Here is a 17,574-nt window from a genome sequence, read left to right as displayed (position 1 = left end):
CCTGCCTCAATGCAACCCCTGCAAAGGGAAACAACACCAAAGTACACAAGAACTGCTGTGAGAGCTTAATTCCCTTGGTGATGAGAACCTTAAATAACCCAGCTTAGAAATCCCAAGTTTTAATTTAAAATGAGTGCAGTAAATCTAGTAGACACAAAGTGGGAATATGAAACAAACAGTCTTATAACTGGGTGAACTCAGAAAGTAATGCTGCAAAGTAACAGAAAAATGTATTCATGGAGTGTCCCATTCCTCAGGTGAGAAAAGGCAGCAGTAATTGCTATCTTTGTATGAACAGAGTTCATTTCAAATTTTAATTCTTTTTTGAACTAAATACTTTAACACTCTTAGAAGTGTCTCACTAATGTGACATCAACTCTGATTTCTCAGTGGCTTCATGCCTTGTGTGGCAACAGAGCCCTGCACTGAGCATCACCCTGGGGAGGGCTGGGAGGGAGGGATAGTGAGTGGAAGGAGATAAAACAGGCTGTCAGAGGTGTGAATAGCAGTGGTAACTCACTGCTTATATTATTGCTAAGCTGGCGTTCAGTCTTTTGCTTTCTTGGGTACTTTTGATTCTTTTGCTGCTCCTTTTTTCCTTTGCACTGGATGTTATCTGTTTTCTGTCATCTCAGGCTAAGCAGGAATTACCTTAGGACTGTTTTCTTATGTGTTCAGCATCTGGTGCTTTTCTCTGAGTTTTGCACCTTGCTGTTACTGCAGTGTAAATAAGTAACACCAGCAAACCCAGGTTTTTGCTCATGAATAGGGCTGTTGTCAGTGTTTTCTGATAAGATCAGTCTTTTCATGGAAAGGAGCAATAAATCTTTTCTCCTTCACAGTTCTGAAAACTTAACAATACAGTTTCACTTATTGTGATTTCCTTCCTTTTTTTTTTTCTTCCTGATTGTATCTTGCTCTTGGAACACAGGATGGACTTGGGGAGGCTGTAGAGGAGGAGAAGGCAGTTGTGTGATGATACATATTATTCAATAAATATAAATGTCAGGTTGGCAGCTTCAGAAGAAAGGCACCAGTAGGAAAAGCACCAAGCCCAGCTGTGAGAGGGACACCATGGTTGTGCCACTGGTACAGCCTGGTGTGACACAGGCTCTTCTGCATGGCAGGGTGAAGCTGTGGCTGTGTCACTCTGAGCTTTGCCTCCCAAGCACATTGCAAATAACCAGAGTCCTCGAGGAAATACCCAGGAAACTGCAGGCTGTGAAATGGCACAGGGTGCTTTTGCAATGAAAGCTGTCAGATGGTCAAAGCTCAGGGTCTCTGAGATTGGGAACAGCATTTCTAGGGGAATGCCAAGGGTCTGGGAGCCCCAAGGATGTCAGGGTTCCTGCGAAGGTCCAGCTCTGCCAAGTCTCCCAGCCCCTCACATGCAGGCCTGGAAGCCTCAAGAATGTGAGTTCAGGACAGAATTGCAAAGTTCTGCACTGTGCACTTTAAGCTAAAAGTGCAGAGATCAGCTCTCCCAGAGGAAGGAAAATGCCTTAGTTCAGTTTGGTCTCTCTGCAGACCCATCTCCTTTGCCCTGCTGGACACCAAACCCCAGAGGAAAACACCTTATACTTTCAATGTGTGGTTGTAAAAATGGTGCATTAAAATACTCTGAAAGGAAAAGTAATTTTTTTGTGGTGTATAATGATAAACTTAGGATTTGGAAAATATTTAATCAATTGTAAACTTGGTAGTTGAGGTGTTTTTGTCTTAGAAATAATTTTCATTATTGTCTGTTGGATAGCTAGAAAAACAGTTCTTTAATAGAGCATTTTCTTTAAACAACATTTTCTACATTGAATATGTGTTGTGTTTGTCACAAAATGCTGTTATTAGAAGAAGCAGCAGCTTTGATCTTTGACCTTGTCATTTTTAATGCAGAAATTTAGCACTGTGTTTCCAGATGTAACCTTTTATCCCAAACTGTTCTTCACTTCCCAGCTCTTGGCTACCTGTGCTCTGTTTTGCATGAGTGGAAGGCACAGGGGGTTGTCCCCTGAGACCCCCCCAGCCCATCAGGCACATGTGGCACTCACAGATCCTGGCCCCCCTTTTGGACACCTGAGCTTCCTCCAGGCAAGGATGCTCTGCAGTAAGTGTCCCTCTTGCCCTGTGCTATTTCACTGGTCCTTCTCACTTCTGCTATAAATAGGAGAGTAACCAGTGAATTGAAAAGCCCTGGAAGGGACTGTCAGTGTTTGATTTTATACCAGAAACCTTTATATTCTTTTCTGCTGTAATAACAAATAGTTGCTTTTCTGGTTTTAAAAATAAGAAAAGGTCAAACATGAAGGCAAATGAAGAAGGAAATGTATCATTGATTCTGCTGGAGACAATGCACAGCCAGACCTAGAGTTTCCTCCTTCCTGTGCCTAATATCCAAAAATAGAACTACCAGAGCAGTTTGAATGAACGAGCCTCTGTGCTTTTGTGTAGAATCTTCTGCATGCAAAGGGCTGATACTTGTGAATTGAGATCTGACTTCTCTGCTGTCTATACATTTTTAGACAAGTTAACTTAGTCAATTTTAGCCACATGGAGAAATATTCCCCTCCACAGTGGGGCAGTTTCAGGAAAACTCCTCTTGTTACTATTGATTCATAGCAGAACTTTGTAACTGCAGGGGAGATGGCCAAGCTCAAGAAATTGAGCAATGTCAGTGAAAATGAAAACCAGCCAGCCTCTCCAGACACTCTTCTGAATTTATGTGAAATATACCTTTAATATTACCCTTCTGGGACTGAGAATTTCAAATGCCATCTTCAATTCTCTGAAACAATAGCTGAATTACATTACTGTGCAACTTGTGGTTCATCAGCTTCTGTGCACTGTTCCTCCAGCAGGGAGCACTTTCAACAGGGAAAGTCACACTTCTTTAGCAGTGCAGGTTAATCCCAGGAGCTGAGATTTGGGAGCTGCCCTGCCAAGCAGGCTGGTCAGCAATCTGCTCCCTCACTTGCCAGCTCTGCGTCCTGCAGCCCCAGCAGCACCAGGTGCTCAGCTAAATAACACTGTGACAAGCACACACCACAATGACTCACAACGTGTTCTGGATTCGTTAAATGGTGCCTGTGATCTCACAGATTTATAATTAGGAGATTTAAGTAACTAAGCCAAGCTGGCAGGGACCAAAAGGAGTCAAATGGAGAAGAGGAGCATCAGGTGGAGGTCGGTCTCTTCTCCCACATAGCAAGCAACAAGGCAAGAGGAAATGGACTCAAATTGCACAGGGAAGGACTAGACTGGATATAAGGAAAAATGTTTTGACTGAAAGGGTGATCAGGCATTGGAACAGACTGCCCAGGGCAGTGGTGGAGTCACCATCCTGGAAGTGTTCAAAAGCCATGTGCATGTGGCACCTGGGGACGTGGTGCAGTGCTGAGGTAACTGTTGAACTCCTTTATCTTAGAGACATTAACCTTAACAGTTCAGTGATTCTATAAATTCATAGTGCTCTTGCAGTCCCAAGAACACTTTCACCATTGCAGATTCCCCACAGCTTTGGCAAAGCCATGAGAACACCTGCAGTACCCAAAGGCAGCCTCCACTCAAGTCCCTCGAGTCTGCAGCTTGACATCATCCCCATCTCTGTAGCAATTCTCTCTATTTCTACACCTCTCTTTCCTTCAATCCCCCAGATCTCTCCATCACTACTGGTTGCTCTTGGCTGGATTCAGGCTGCTCACTGGAAACACCACCAAGGAGATGATCTTTCCATCCCTACATGGAGACCTCAGTTACAAATGGTTGTGACTTAGCATGACACCTGATTCTCAGGCCAGCTCCTAGACTGGCACTACCAAAGCCTTCAGAAACTCCAACAATTACAAGCATTTTACTCCTGGGGCAGGATTGTATTAAAATAGAACTAAAAATAATCCAAGTGCCTGCAAACCCTCCTGGAAGAGAGGGGAGGAAACCAGCAAAACTGGTCTACTTTCCTTTTTTAACTTCAAGCACTTTAATCCAATAACAGAAAACAAGAAATCTCAGACCTCCTCTTATAGACATGCTAGAGGGAGCACAGATCTATTTCTAGCTTTGAAAGTCATTCAGCAAAGGCAGAAGCTCTCTGGACCCACGGAACTGCTCTGCTCATCCTGAAATCAATGAAAATTATATTTGATGCTTATGTTGGTATTACTAATAGTTCTTACACTCAAATATGAAGTATTTGTCAGTCTTGTTGGCCATCTCTTTTTTTTGGCTTGACCATTAAGGGGGGTATTAAGTGATTTTTCTATGAGCTTCCACTGGAATTTTTCCTTTTTTCCTATGCATGTCTCTAGATGGCACCTAGGTCTTACACTGGGAAATACAGATTTCTTCCTTGGCTGATAAGAAGATAGAAAAATTCAGCTGTTGAAGAATAATTTCTACTGAAACAAAACAAAACAATTATTTTGTGTCTGGTACAGAATGTCTCTTTTTTAAAAGCCCTGCCTCCCATTTTCTTGCAGAGCCTCTGAATGGGAGGGCTCTGCCTGCCCTGCTCCCCTCGGTGCAGATGGTGACAGCAGAGGTGACTCATGCTGTCACCTCACTGGAGCATGGCATGGCAATGACAGTGCTCAGGGCGCTCTCCCCTGGTAGCTGGACCACAGGAACATGGAATGGGGCTGAGTCACTGTGCCAGGGCACTGCAGGCTCCCTGACCCGCTTATTTTCCTGTCATTTTGTGCCATGTTTAGAAAATCTTCTGCTCCCGCTGTTTATTCATTATGAGGTTTGGTTTTTTGTTGTTTCTTTCTGTTGTTTCTTGTAGGTTGTGATGATATAGCTTGAAATACCATGAGAGAAAATACTAATGTGTGCTTGTGTGATATCTCCAAGCTTGCAGAGGGGGTTCTGCAATAAGCCAGCAAGAAAGAAAAGCAGAAGTGCAGCCAACGTGTCAGGAATGCACAAAAGCACACTGAGGATCCATCCTCACTTCAATCCTATTGCAATTATTCCAGGAATGGATTTGGGCTCCTAACCAGAGAAATGTTTTATCATACTCATAACTCATGTGTTTAGGGTACCTGGGCAGACATTTAAAGCTCAGCTCTGGAGGAAAAACTGCCATGTTGTAACTGCTGTTTGCTTCACTGGTGTTTTTTCTACAATGTGAAAAATGTTTTCACAGGGACTGGAAAGAATGTACCAACTCTTCCAGAGAAGAAAAAGAACCTCTGTAGGTTAGGGGACCCAAAGGAATTTTTTTTCCTGTACTCTGCAGATTGCTGCTTTCCTTAAGATTTCCAGAAGCACTTTTTACTTCCTAAAGAGGTCTGACAGTAGTACCAAGATGCTCTCAGTCAAGCCCTGCTGACCATCCAGCTTCCAAATGAGAAATACACTGGGATTTTTTATTTTTTTTTTTCAGAAGCAGCATTAACTTCTTCTAGGACTCCTGTAACTACTCACATCCAACATCCAGAGCATAAGGGGGAAAAGAAGGGAACGTTCATAGTGCCAGTACAGATTGAATGGCCTTCCAAGAGATTTCCTTTCCAGGAGTTCCTCTTCTTCCCTTTCCTTCAAGGGTAGTAAGGCAACTCTTGCCCAGGGCAGCTCCTGTTGCCCTGCATTCAGTATTATTTGCTAGCAGATGTGGGATGTGCTTTATAGTTACCAGGAACCATAGATCCTGCTTTCATTAAGTCAGATAGATGAAGCTTTGGCATGGTCCCATATGTCCTTCAGCCCTCCCTTTCATCATTTAACCTCTTTTTTTTATTACTTTTTTCCTAATCAGCACTGTGGAGTGGATGAAACACAAAGGCTGTTTGGCACAGATGGGAGGAAAGATGTTCCATGTGCTTAAGGGGATTGGTGCAGATGGTAGGTTCAGTTTTTGTCCATCAGCACAATGCACCAGCCTGCAGAACTGGGACTCTGGAGAGGTCATCTGACTTATGATTTTTGGAATTCATGTGGTCACAGAGCTGTTACAGACCTAAAGTGCTTTGGCCATGGATTTACTTCCTGCTGTGTGTTACAAGGCAGGAACAAAGTTTAGGTCTCAGGAAAAAGAGATGCTAAAAATATACATGGAATACCAGCTACATGCTCTGCAGTCAGACTGAAAACCAGCCAAGATAATGGGGAGAAAGTGCAACTGAAGTTGCACCATGTGGTCAGTACCTTTGCCACAAGTTAGGCACAAGGACTGTAGGGACTACTGAACGGGAATGATCTTGCTCACTTGGAATATACTGCTGATGGTATTTTAAATTCCTGAAAATCCTCAGAGAAGAGCAGTGCCATTAGCTTTTTGGAGTTCCTCAGTGAGGGCACGGAGCCAAACTGATATAGTGAAGTATTTTAATTAGTGTATTTCAGAGCTTCTCAGAATGAAGCCAAATCTTCTGAATCAGAAAAAAAATCCTCTCTGTCTATCACAGAGATCTCTTTTGTAGAAACTCACTGTTCTCTTTACCAGTTGAGAGCGTGGCCTGATATCACTTGAATACAGCAGTTCAATATTGAACATTTCTTGCCAAGAAACTGTCATCTTTGTCAGGCATGGTCATCTCAGTCAAATGTACCAACATGACACCCAAAGTGCACGAACACAGAATGGATAAGGAGCTGTGAGGCTTGCTCACATCCCAGCACGTTTTCAATACTCTCCTGGGAGGACAGCATTTAAGGTTAATTGATAAAAGTAATTCCAGTGCCACTTAGTGTGATGGATCTCAAGAGTAAAGCAGGCTTTGCTTGTGAGGAGAGTGAATAATATGGAGAGCCTAAGTCAGAATATTCATCAGTAAAAACATCTCTGCCTCCAAGTGTGCTAAACACACAGAGAAAGGACCATGCTCTAGTCCTGAGGCAAACATGCTGATCTTCCCAATAAAACCAAGGCTTACAAGGCAGATGGGCACTGAACGAGCAGATCCCAGTGGAAGTGACAGCGGTACACAAAGAAGGAAAAGAGGTCAGCAATAAAGATTATTAGGAGAGGTATTTCATGGTTGTATTTTGGGAGGAGAGGGGTAAAAAGGCAGCAGGAACAGCTGTCATAGCACGGTGAAAGTGGCAGAACAGGCAAGATGCAGTTAACAACACAAGGATCACCGTGTTTTACTGACAAGAGCAAAGCAGCTGAGGGACAGCCCCTGCAGAGACCTGGCAGAGGCGGAGGGGAGAATAAAAGCTCTTGGGTTGTGATTAAAGTCTTATTTGTGCCAGAAACACCTACTTTTCCCACTCCTCACTTAATGCAATAATTTGGCTGCATTGTCCCTTGAGGGCTCCCTCTCACATAGACACACACGCGATCCCTCAGCCTTGCTCTGCTGAAGTGGCGCGGTGACAGCCCCTGCTCCGGCCGCACTTGAGCTGCTCCGGGTGCTCCGGCAGCAGCCAGTCCCCCCTCAGGCCCAGGACGGTGAAAAACAGAGCTCTGAGATCCCCGGGCAGGGAGAGCGTTGGTGAGATCCAAGCGGAGAATGTACAATTAATCACACAGGCTGGGTTTTGTGCTCTTCAGGGGGTGATCTCAAAATGAAAGCCCCAGATGCTGCCCTTGGAGCCAGCAGCCGAGCCTTGGCTGGCTGAGGCACTGGAGGAAACTGTGCCAGGAAGGCAATGCTGGAGGCTGCTGCCTTCCCGGGGAGTGATTCAGTGGCAGCTCTCAGGAGAAGCAGCAGTTTCAAGGAGAACTGAAGGTGCAGTTTCTGCTAAAGTTACTTTTCTTTATTTAAACTGTCTTCTGTGTCTTAACATTCATGGACTTTCTGCACATATCAAGGATTTGAAGCATTTAACATCAACCATGGAGGATATTTACCCAAGACAAAAAACATCAGAAATAGATAAATACCAAATTATGTCAGTTTCCAGATCTCTGGTGTTAGAGGTGATTTATTAGTAGGGTCACAAAGAAAGCTGGTGGTAGAATATGAACCTTGCCCATGTCAAATAAGCTGTCACCCTCTGCTGCCCCTTGCCAGGCTCTCTGCTGCTCTTGCTCTCTCCCTGGTGAAAACTCTGGCTGCACTAAGTGCAGTGTGGCTCGCCTGTCTTTTCCCAGGACCATTATGGAGACAGGTGCCCACTCCAGAAAGTCCTCTGATGTTCAAGAAAGTAAAATCTGAAATTATCCACAGTGACAGGTATGGACCTACACACAAATTAGAGCCAGTAAGACAAGTAACCAAGGGCTCAAGGGCATTTAGGATTAAATACTCTTTGCTTTCTGTTAAACTTGCTGAGCCAAGAGTGTCAGGATCCCCTTTCAGGCTGACAGGTCCCAGGCAAGGCCAGGGCCATGCACTCAGCTGAGACCTGGCCAATCCATCAACAGAGTGGGGTTTGCATGTCTGACCATGCTTTTTCTGTTTCTGCAGGATGGATGACATCCAGCTGTGCAAAGACATTATGAACCTTAAGCAGGAGCTGCAGAGTTTGGTAGCAATCCCAGGTAATGGCTGTCTCCACCCAGTATTAGGATAACACCTGTGCTGACACCATCCCCACCCATGCATCACCCACCCAACAATCAGAATCTCCTCACCACAAGGTGGACTTTCATATCTCTTTCCTCTACTGCTCATTTTTAATTCCCATTTTCCTGCCCATCTCTGATCTCCGTTTCTAAATTTCTTTTCATGCTGTATTTCACTGCTCCCATGGCAGCAACCCAGCAAATATCACTCAAACAAGGAGCACATTCCTTATTTCTTGCACTCCCTTAGCAATCTCAAGGGAACCAAGTGGCACAGAGATTGTCAGGTAGAAAAGACAAGTGCTGAGATACCAGAGATAAAAGAGGGAGAGGATTTATAACCATCACTGTGAATGTGATTGATTTTTTCCTTGCTACACCAATCCATTATCACAACTGTAGTTAAATCTACCTTCTAGGATCAAGAACAGATTTCTACAAAAAGCAAGGCCCAAAACTCTGTTTTGTGTTTTGCCATAAATCTCTGCAAATTCAGTGTTTGAAGGAGGGACAGAGCTGTGGGCAGCTCTGCAGTCCTTGGCTCAGAATTCCAGCTGCCATCAGTGAGGAATTCCACTTTCCTACAGCCTTGCCATTTTAGATGATCCACAACAGCCTTACTATGTTCAAGGAAAAAAGATACAGATCCTGCAAAACAGCAACTGCAGCAGGCCATTCACACCACACATTCCTGCACAGCCTCCAGCACCCTGCAGAAATAATTTGCTTAACTGCTCCTGCTTAACTATTAAGTCCAAGTTTTGACTATCCTTTGGTTATCCTCATTTTTCCTCCTCACATTTTATTGTGCAACTTTGAAGGACAACTTTGTCCTCAAAAAGGAGAGAGAAGGGCATTTGTGACTTAGGAAAGAGATCTACCCTGAAACCACCCACTTTTAGCTGTCGAAGAACTTTGCCACATTTTGCACCTAACAGAAAGAGATTAATAATATTTCTTACTTTTTCTTTCCTTATACTTCTTATAGAGGTCACATTTTGTATTTTTAATAATAACATTCTTGGTTCATTATTCGTTCAAATGGAAAGGATTACAGATCCCTGAAAGTATCTGTGAATGATGCCCCTTGCCTCACTTTTCTGATCTGCAAGCTTTCCTGTCCTGTGAACTAACAGATAGGGTTAATCAGCTTTCATTCTTTTGGTGTTTCTGCTGTTTGGGTTTTTTTTTTTTTATCTTTTAGAAGTGATTTTCCAGTCTCAAGGCCTCAAGCAGAGACCCACAGACAGCAGTTTCTCCTTGGAACTTCACAAATCTCAGCAACTTAAGAATCCAAGAGGGGCAGTTCCAGCAGCAGCAGCTCCAGGCAGGGTCACAAGAGCTGGCACTAAGTGCTGACACAGCATGTGCCTAACCTAGAGAAACACTTTCCAGAAATGGATTCATTCACAGGATCTCCACCATCATTTTCCTGTAAGAACACAGATTTGTATAGAGAGCTGCTCTTTGGTTTCAGTAGACACAGTTTAGCCAATTTCAGTAGATGTGGAATCAGTCTTTCAGTACACAGAATATGCAGTAGTTTGCCACATATATTAATATTTTTAGTTGACAGTTTCCTGAAGGATATAATGGGGGAGCACATCTCAATTTAGGAAAAGCATAGAATGAAAGGAAGTAGAAAGTAGCTTCTATCTTCAGAAGTGAGGACAGTCCTTGCTCCTTAGCCATAACAGACAAAGCAGGAAAAAGCAGCCACCTCTAAGCATTCTTTTTTTTTTAATCTGTACTAAAACCAATTGTTTTCAAGTGTCTGATTAATTTAGCTATTTAAAGTGTCTTATAACTTAAATCAGCAGACATAACAGCTCAGATGCACCAGACTGCAGCTCACTCACCCTCCCCCAGCTCTCACTGTACTGAGCTGTGCAGGTCCTGCTGCCCAAAGCCCAAAATCTTGATTTAATACAAAGTGTCTTCAGAGCTGCTCAAAATTTTCAGCTTCTCAGAGAAATAAATGAGCTTGGATTTGCCTCTGGCTTTCTCGTCTCTGCTGCACTTGCAAGATTTGAAGAGTTCTTTCTGAAATACATTTGCTTTATAGCCTGAAAGGACAGTTCTGTAATCTCTAACATTTATGACTTTTAGTTTGTGACAGACACATCTTTCATGCCACAAAAATTGTTGTTTACAGACAACCTAGCCATTCCAGACTGGCCAATTAACAAGGATATATATGAATTACTCAGATTTTTGAAGTACGGGGAAAATAAACTTGCATTTATTTTTCCGTGTTTTACAATTGCTGCTATTGGTGGGGATTTGCAGCTCACCTGCCTTGTCAGAGTAGAAAAAACAGTGCTGTTTTCAACAGCCAAAGCTGTCTTGAAACACACAGAAATAGTTCCTTTTGGTGTGATCTCCTTTCCCCTGAGGTCAAATGGAGTTTGTACATTGGATTTTAACAAAGCATCTGGAACTATTTTCTTGCCAAAGCTCTGAAAAAAAAATTCCAAGCAATGTCTTGCAGAGTCATTGAGTATTAAAAGCAGGCTTAGCAAAGCCCACAGAACCTTCAGACCATTAAAAGCTGATCAGAGTCAACAGCAGCAAGTGAGGAGAGCAAAGAGGCAGTGACCCAGCTTGCTGGGGTTTTGGTGACTCAGCCTGGAAAACCATTGACTTCAATCAGCAGCTGATTCTCAGACAGCTGCAACGTCCTACACCACCCCCTCACCTCCCCAGAGCCCAAAGTAACACACTCTTTTCTCTCTTTTTGACCAGAAAAAGAAAAAACAAAGATGGAGAAGCAAAGAGAGGATGAACTGATTCAGAAGATTCATCGACTGGTACAAAAAAGAGATTTTCTTGTAGATGATGCAGAGGTGGAGAGATTACGGTGAGAGCCAAGAGCAACTGAACTTATTTAGTGGCATTCCACAAGCCTAGTAATACAATAGATTAAGTGACAAAATTTAAATCAACATTAATGGGAGAGAATTGGTCCTTCAAAACAACTCACCAAGTTAAAAGCCTCCTCTCCTTTCCATAGGAAAACCATTAAAATTAGATTGCTCTAATTCTGTGGCTCTTTATCCCATTAATGATTCAGTCGTCTCATGAATATCAGTGAGCTTTGGTCTCTTATTTTCCTACCAGAAACAGTCTGGGCATTTACCATTTAAAAGAAAAGGATTTATGCTGCTACCAGGGAATTCTCTTGGGATAAAAAGTAGACATGAAATGGAATTCTACAAGGGGAATATTTGTAGACATCTAAAATCTTCCTTTTGAAATTATTCATGTTGTCAGGTTGATTCCCATCTTGTCATAGCAAAACAACCCAAACAACAACAAAAAACCCCAAACCAGCTAAAAAGCAGTCAGCTTTTAGCTGGTGACCTGAGTCTGAGCCATGGGCAGGTTCTGAAGGGTTTAATCTCCATGGCTTAGCCCAAAGTTGCCAAGAAAGTTGTAGGCTTCCTCCAGATTCACTTTGAGCACCCAACTCCAATCTTCTGTTTGAGATCAACACTCTACAGAGTCAGTTTTGCTCTTACTTCCCCCTCTTTCAGCAGTAAAGACCCAATCCATTTATCCAAAATGACAGTATCTCCTCCAACACATTGAAATTCTGGGCAAGCAGGGAGAGGATTTGGCAAAGCTTTCCCCAGTCCTGCAGTTGATCAAAGAGAGCTGGGCAGAGGCAGCAGCTGACAAGGAGCCTGAGCTAGAACTGAACCCAGAGCTCTCACTGAGCCCCCTGTGCAAATCACAAAAGCCTCAGCAGCAGCTTTCATTTAGGCAAATATTTTGCTCTTTAATAAGTGGCAAAATTAAATGTTTCTGAAAACAGCAAAGAAATTAATTGTTTACTAGTGACTTGATCCTAGCTACACCAGCTTTTGCTGTCCCATTTACAGAGAAAACTGTCATTCCTCTAACATCTATTTTCCTTCCTTCTACCAGGGAAAAAGAAGAAGACAGAGAGATGGCTGAGTTCCTTCGCACCAAGTTAAAACCCGTCGACAAAGCAACACAGTCTCCTACCAGTGAGTTCCTAATCATTAAGAAAAAAACAAGAGCAAAAGGAAAAACTCCAAAGACAACTGATTATAAGAGCATTTTCACAGGGCAGCCTCAGACAAAAGCTAGGTGAAGCTAGCAAGAAACAACTAGATCACCTAGAAACAACTCAGGGTGTCAGCAGCTGCTGGCCACTTAGACTTCAGATACCAAATTACCCCATAAAACTGAATTTCTGTCACCTATGGTCACTTCAGAACTGCTCTGTATGTTTTAAATATGCAAAGTATATTTGTATACACAGTGCCACAAGCTGCATTTCTAAGCAGTTAGATTTCTATTAATAATTTTCCTATCTGTTTCTACAAAAATAATGGAGAAAAACCTCTTCAGGTCCATGCTGGAATATCTGAAACAAAGTTCACCTGTTTTACTGCAGTCAAGATGGAAACTAGAGGAAAAAACTGCAAACTTCCACAGCTGACCCACATTTCTTACATATTACCATCAGGAATAGGCTTTTGAACCACCCCAACCCAAATCACTTGTAGGCAGAATGGAACCACACTGGTTTCTGAGAGACAAATTGGATTCCATGATGCCTCGGAAGCTTTTAGCTGCAACTTTCAAACAGAACAGTCACAGCCACAGCAGGAGCTCTAGAAGTTCACAGATTGATTTTGCCCTGTCTCAGGATGAGCTCTCAGGCAGAGCCAAGTGAGAGCAGTGCCCTTCTTAGAGAGGTCCACCAGCTGAAGAGGTTTGTACCAAACATTCTGCCCTTTGGCACAGATCAAGATCTTGCTCAAGAGTTCCCAGAGGGACTGGAATGACCTTGAAGTTCAAGTACAAGGTTGAGAAGAGACCTTTTAAGATGCATCACTAATTATTTATACCCCCTTAGTCACAGGGAGCATGACTCATCTTCCTTGTTTGTTTACTTTCTCATTGCTTTTAAATGCAGTTTTAAAGATAAAAATATTCTTTTCACCCTGAAAAATGAAAACCTACCTTTATCTTGTTCCCTTAATTACAACATCCAAGCCAATGAGAGAATAAATTCTAGCAATACTTTTGTTCTTCAGCTCCTTTCCTTGTTGGGAGCTAAACAGTGAAATGACTTTGTGAAAGGACCCATGGCTGTGAAAAGGGACACCTGCCTTGAACCAGATGCAAGTTTCCCCTCCCTTTGAGATGTATGGATTCTTTAGCTCCTCTTAACACCCTTCCCTGAAGAGATAAGACTTTCTGAGCAGTTTCAAACCAGGTATCAGCTCCGTCACCACCAAAATGTATTGTTCAAACAGGAGCTAAAAAATTCAGTGTGGGTGGAGAGAGGGCAGGAAAGGTTTGCACCCTTTAAGGCAGAAGTAGGAAGGAAGACTTTGAGCAGCTCTTGGTTCTAATGGTGTCCTGTTTTGAACATTGCAGGCAGCCCAGCAGAAAAGAAGGCAGAACCTCCTCCAAGCAAGCCCACCATTGCCAAGGCAGGGCTGGCAATTATTAAAGATTGTTGTGGGGCCACACAGTGCAACATCATGTAGAGAGAGCCCTGGGCTTCCCACCCTGCTTGTCTTTTCAGTGTTTCCATTGAGTGGAACTGGATGGTGAGGGGAACCAGCAGCATCCTGCTGAGGGAGGCAAGAGCAGCTGCACAAGTGTAATCTATGGACTGGACAATGGCAGGTTCTTCACTGTTGCATGGATCACTCTACACGCATGCCTAAAAACAAAAGAAATCTATTTAGTGGCTGTCCAGGGACCAGAGGAGATCAGCAGTAGAGTCAACAAAAAGCACCCCCGTGATACAGGTGAATGAAAAGGGGCTATATTTAATCCAGTATGGTGTAAACCAGCAATTTTAATAGGTTATAACTTCAGAAGAATGTGTTGTACACTTTCCCCCCCATGACAAACTGCACTCAAAAATCACCAAATTCTCCAATTTTGGCTACTTTTCAGAACAAAAGCCACAAGTAGCAATGCTATATATAGCACAACTGACAGAGGAAGCAACTGTAGGGTAACTGATGTTGCATACAAAATACCAAACTTGTGTGATGTTCAACTACTTTGCTGTGGAGTTTCATTTCAAATTCTTCCTAAAGAATGAGAACAGTGACAAGGATGCTGCAAGTAGCTACAGATTTTTATACCCCACATGATATCCGAGTTACTCAAGTCAAATTAATATTGCTTGCACCAGGGGAAATAAATCCCTGGCAAAGCTTTAGCAAAGCACAGCTACAGTAATCTGCAAGTTGATGATGCAGTCCAAGGTTGTGTCACTTCTGTTTTAGATCTCCAGCTCCCATGAAGTAAGAGAAATATTCACCCAGGGTTTTGTCCATTTTTACAAGCTACATGCAGCAGGAGATTACACATCACTGAGAGATTGCTGGGAGAAGAACACAAGACAAAATTTAACTAATATTGAAACCATGCTTAAAACAAGTATTAATTGTATATTTTGTGACCACAAGAAATATAAACTATCCATAAAAAAGCATAGGAAGACACAAGGCACCCAAGACAAATTGGCCACAAGACAAATATACAAATACAGAAGTAGGTATTTGTGGCAGGAAAATCACATTCTGTATAAAATGGGTTTAAAATTAAGGGAAATGCAGAAATACTTGTCTGTGTTTCACCATTAAGTGTGTTTCTGGTCTCTATGCAGATTAAGCTTGTGGAATCTAATATCTTTATATTAGCTGTCAGTAGCTGGTTTGTCTGTGTGATGGTATTCCATATAAATGTACTGTGATAGGTGTAAATAGTAAAATAAACGTACATGGATCTAGTGTGACAATCTCAGGCTTAGAAATAACAAAAGATAGCAAAAAGTTCCTAAAATAATGTTTTGCAAGAGGAACTTCCATTTTGTGAAGCCAGCTAAGTGAAGTGTGTGCTTATATACCAAGGAACCACAGTATAGGAAAGGAGAAAAAATTAACAGCAGTTACCCCAAAAGGATAAACAGTTATTTTTTTAGACAGAAAAAGTATCTTATTAATGTTGAAGGCAATAGACACCATCTAAAGTAACTCAGACTATCCTCATACAAATAAAACCTAATCCCTAGCACTGACTGATTTGATGAAAAACACTTTCATTTCCAGAATAATTTCAGTATTGCAGACTCACTTGAGAAAAAGAACTGACGTCACTAATACCTTAAGTTTTAAGGATCAAAGAGGAAAAAATACAAAAGGTTTCCACTGAGACATGAAGCACTTTAATCACTTTGACCAAAGATGCAGGAAAGAGAACAAAGGCTGACTCTCATGTATGATTCTTGTATCCTTGTTGAGACATACACACCACACTGAGCTCTGTAGCTGTCACAATCTGTACCTGGTGTGGGTTGGACTCTGCAGGGCACCTGTGTACATTTACAGTTATGGGGAAAACTGCTTTTAGGGGAGAAAATACACACTGGAGGGAAAGAAACACCCATTGGCTCCTGTAAAATTCCACGGGCTCTTGCTGGTACCCAGTTAAAACATCAGGAATTGCCAGAATCTAAAGGCAAGAGGCAGATATTCAGTGTCATTAATGAAGGCAAATGGGAGTCAGGGAAAAAGCTGTAGTGAAGCACCAAACTTTAAACCTTAGGAGCATCAGCTGTGAATGCCACTAATAAAGGGTCCAGAAGGACTTTGCACATTTAATTCCTGAGGTAACTTCTGCACACGAGTGTTTAACCCAGGCTGTGCTGATGAGAGGGGTGATCCCTACAGACTGCACAAAATCCACCTGGCAATAAAGTGAAGTGAGTGCAGTGTAGGTTTCCATGAACAAATTTCATTAGCAAGAAACAGTTAGGCAATCCTGGGAAGCAACATTCATGACCAGGCTACAGAGCAATCCCTTTAATTAAAACTAGGAAGAAAAACAGCAAGTAGGAATGTGCAATATTCTTGCAGTTAAGCACTGGCAGCCAGTGCCCCAAAGGGACTTGAACTCCAGCAGTGTTAATGAGAGTGAACTTCGTTTTCAGAAATTCTAGCTTGCCTCAGCTGGAAGGTTTTCTGTATGCCAGTTTTTGTTTTTAATTAGCAAATTTCTGTGTTTATTTGGGTGGGTTTGAAGAGCTTGCCTGCAGTGCACAATTGGTTCCTTCTGAAGTGGGTCAGTGATGCTGCTAAGCAATAAAGTCCTGGATTTGTTAGACTGTAAGGTCAGATTCTCAACTGTGTTCAACACTGGTTTAGTGTTGCCTGTCTAGAACACAGCAGAGCCCTTATGGCTGATGTCAAAGTTAATGGCTACAATTAAACAAACTAAACTTAGGAAGGAATTAAGTGTAAAAATCTTGACCCTTATTTTTAAAAACCAGACTAAGTCACTGAATATCCCAGGAACAACTAGGGGCTTTTTAACTGCCATGATCCTGTGAGCACAACACATGATACAATCCCCATATATAAAATCAGCAGAGTATCAGACAAGTATCTTTAGGTGACTGTATGGAGTAACTGGCATCATTTCAGAGTTGATTTTCAGCTATCAGTCACTGTCAGCAGAGAGGGACATTGATGGAAGCACCCGGTATCTCTTCTGGAAATCCTGGCTATTTATCACTTCAGAAAAAAGGCAAGGCATTGGAAAAGGAATAGTGTGTGCAAGAAAGTGTAAGGTGGATTTGACACACTGGTAAACATGACTGGGTTCAGGAAAGGACCTTGGTCTACTGAGAAAAACAAAAGTGCTGAAGTGCTATTTGTACAAATCACCAATTCCACCAGCAAATGGTTCTCTTGCACCTTCCCCTAGACCTACTGAATCTCTTCCAAGTTAAACATGTTTCCAAATAAACTAAGCTGCTGTGTTATACTAAGCCTTTGTTTCTTCCTGTTACTGAGGGAAAAGTTGGTTGTGGAGTGGAATGGGATGCAGTTCTTGTGCTGCTACACTTCCCAAAAAGAATAAGGTTACTATTCTGCACAAAAGGAGTAATGCTGAGGGGTAAGTTTGAGATGCTACTGAAATAAAAGATTTTCTCACTGATAAAGAAAACCCACCAAAAAAGCCAATTTCATTATGCTGTAAGATGACTTTGAAACCTCACTACAGCCCAGAGCCTGCACAGATTAGAGACAGTTCCCAGCCCTACACTGAGAATGTAAGGGTCC

The 17,574-nt window shown here is 42.4% G+C and overlaps 1 protein-coding gene across 1 annotated transcript in view; it reads left to right on the top strand.

The window, feature by feature from the left end:
- BMERB1 (bMERB domain containing 1) overlaps nucleotides 1-14,163 on the top strand; it is a 52,375-nt gene extending 38,212 nt beyond the window's left edge. Inside the window, exons 4-7 of the mRNA XM_041462733.1 lie at nucleotides 8,349-8,422; nucleotides 11,192-11,306; nucleotides 12,377-12,459; nucleotides 13,865-14,163. Coding sequence (XP_041318667.1) covers nucleotides 8,349-8,422; nucleotides 11,192-11,306; nucleotides 12,377-12,459; nucleotides 13,865-13,977 — 385 coding nt within the window. The 3' untranslated portion in view covers nucleotides 13,978-14,163. The remainder of the gene's footprint in view (nucleotides 1-8,348; nucleotides 8,423-11,191; nucleotides 11,307-12,376; nucleotides 12,460-13,864) is intronic.
- Nucleotides 14,164-17,574: the final 3,411 nt, after the last annotated feature.

The sequence above is a fragment of the Pyrgilauda ruficollis genome, unplaced genomic scaffold, assembly GCF_017590135.1.
Source record: "Pyrgilauda ruficollis isolate IOZ18807 unplaced genomic scaffold, ASM1759013v1 scaffold16, whole genome shotgun sequence".
Classification (NCBI taxonomy): Eukaryota; Metazoa; Chordata; class Aves; order Passeriformes; family Passeridae; genus Pyrgilauda; species Pyrgilauda ruficollis.
Note: the sequence above shows the minus strand (reverse complement) of the source record. Positions and strands in the feature narration are given on the sequence as shown.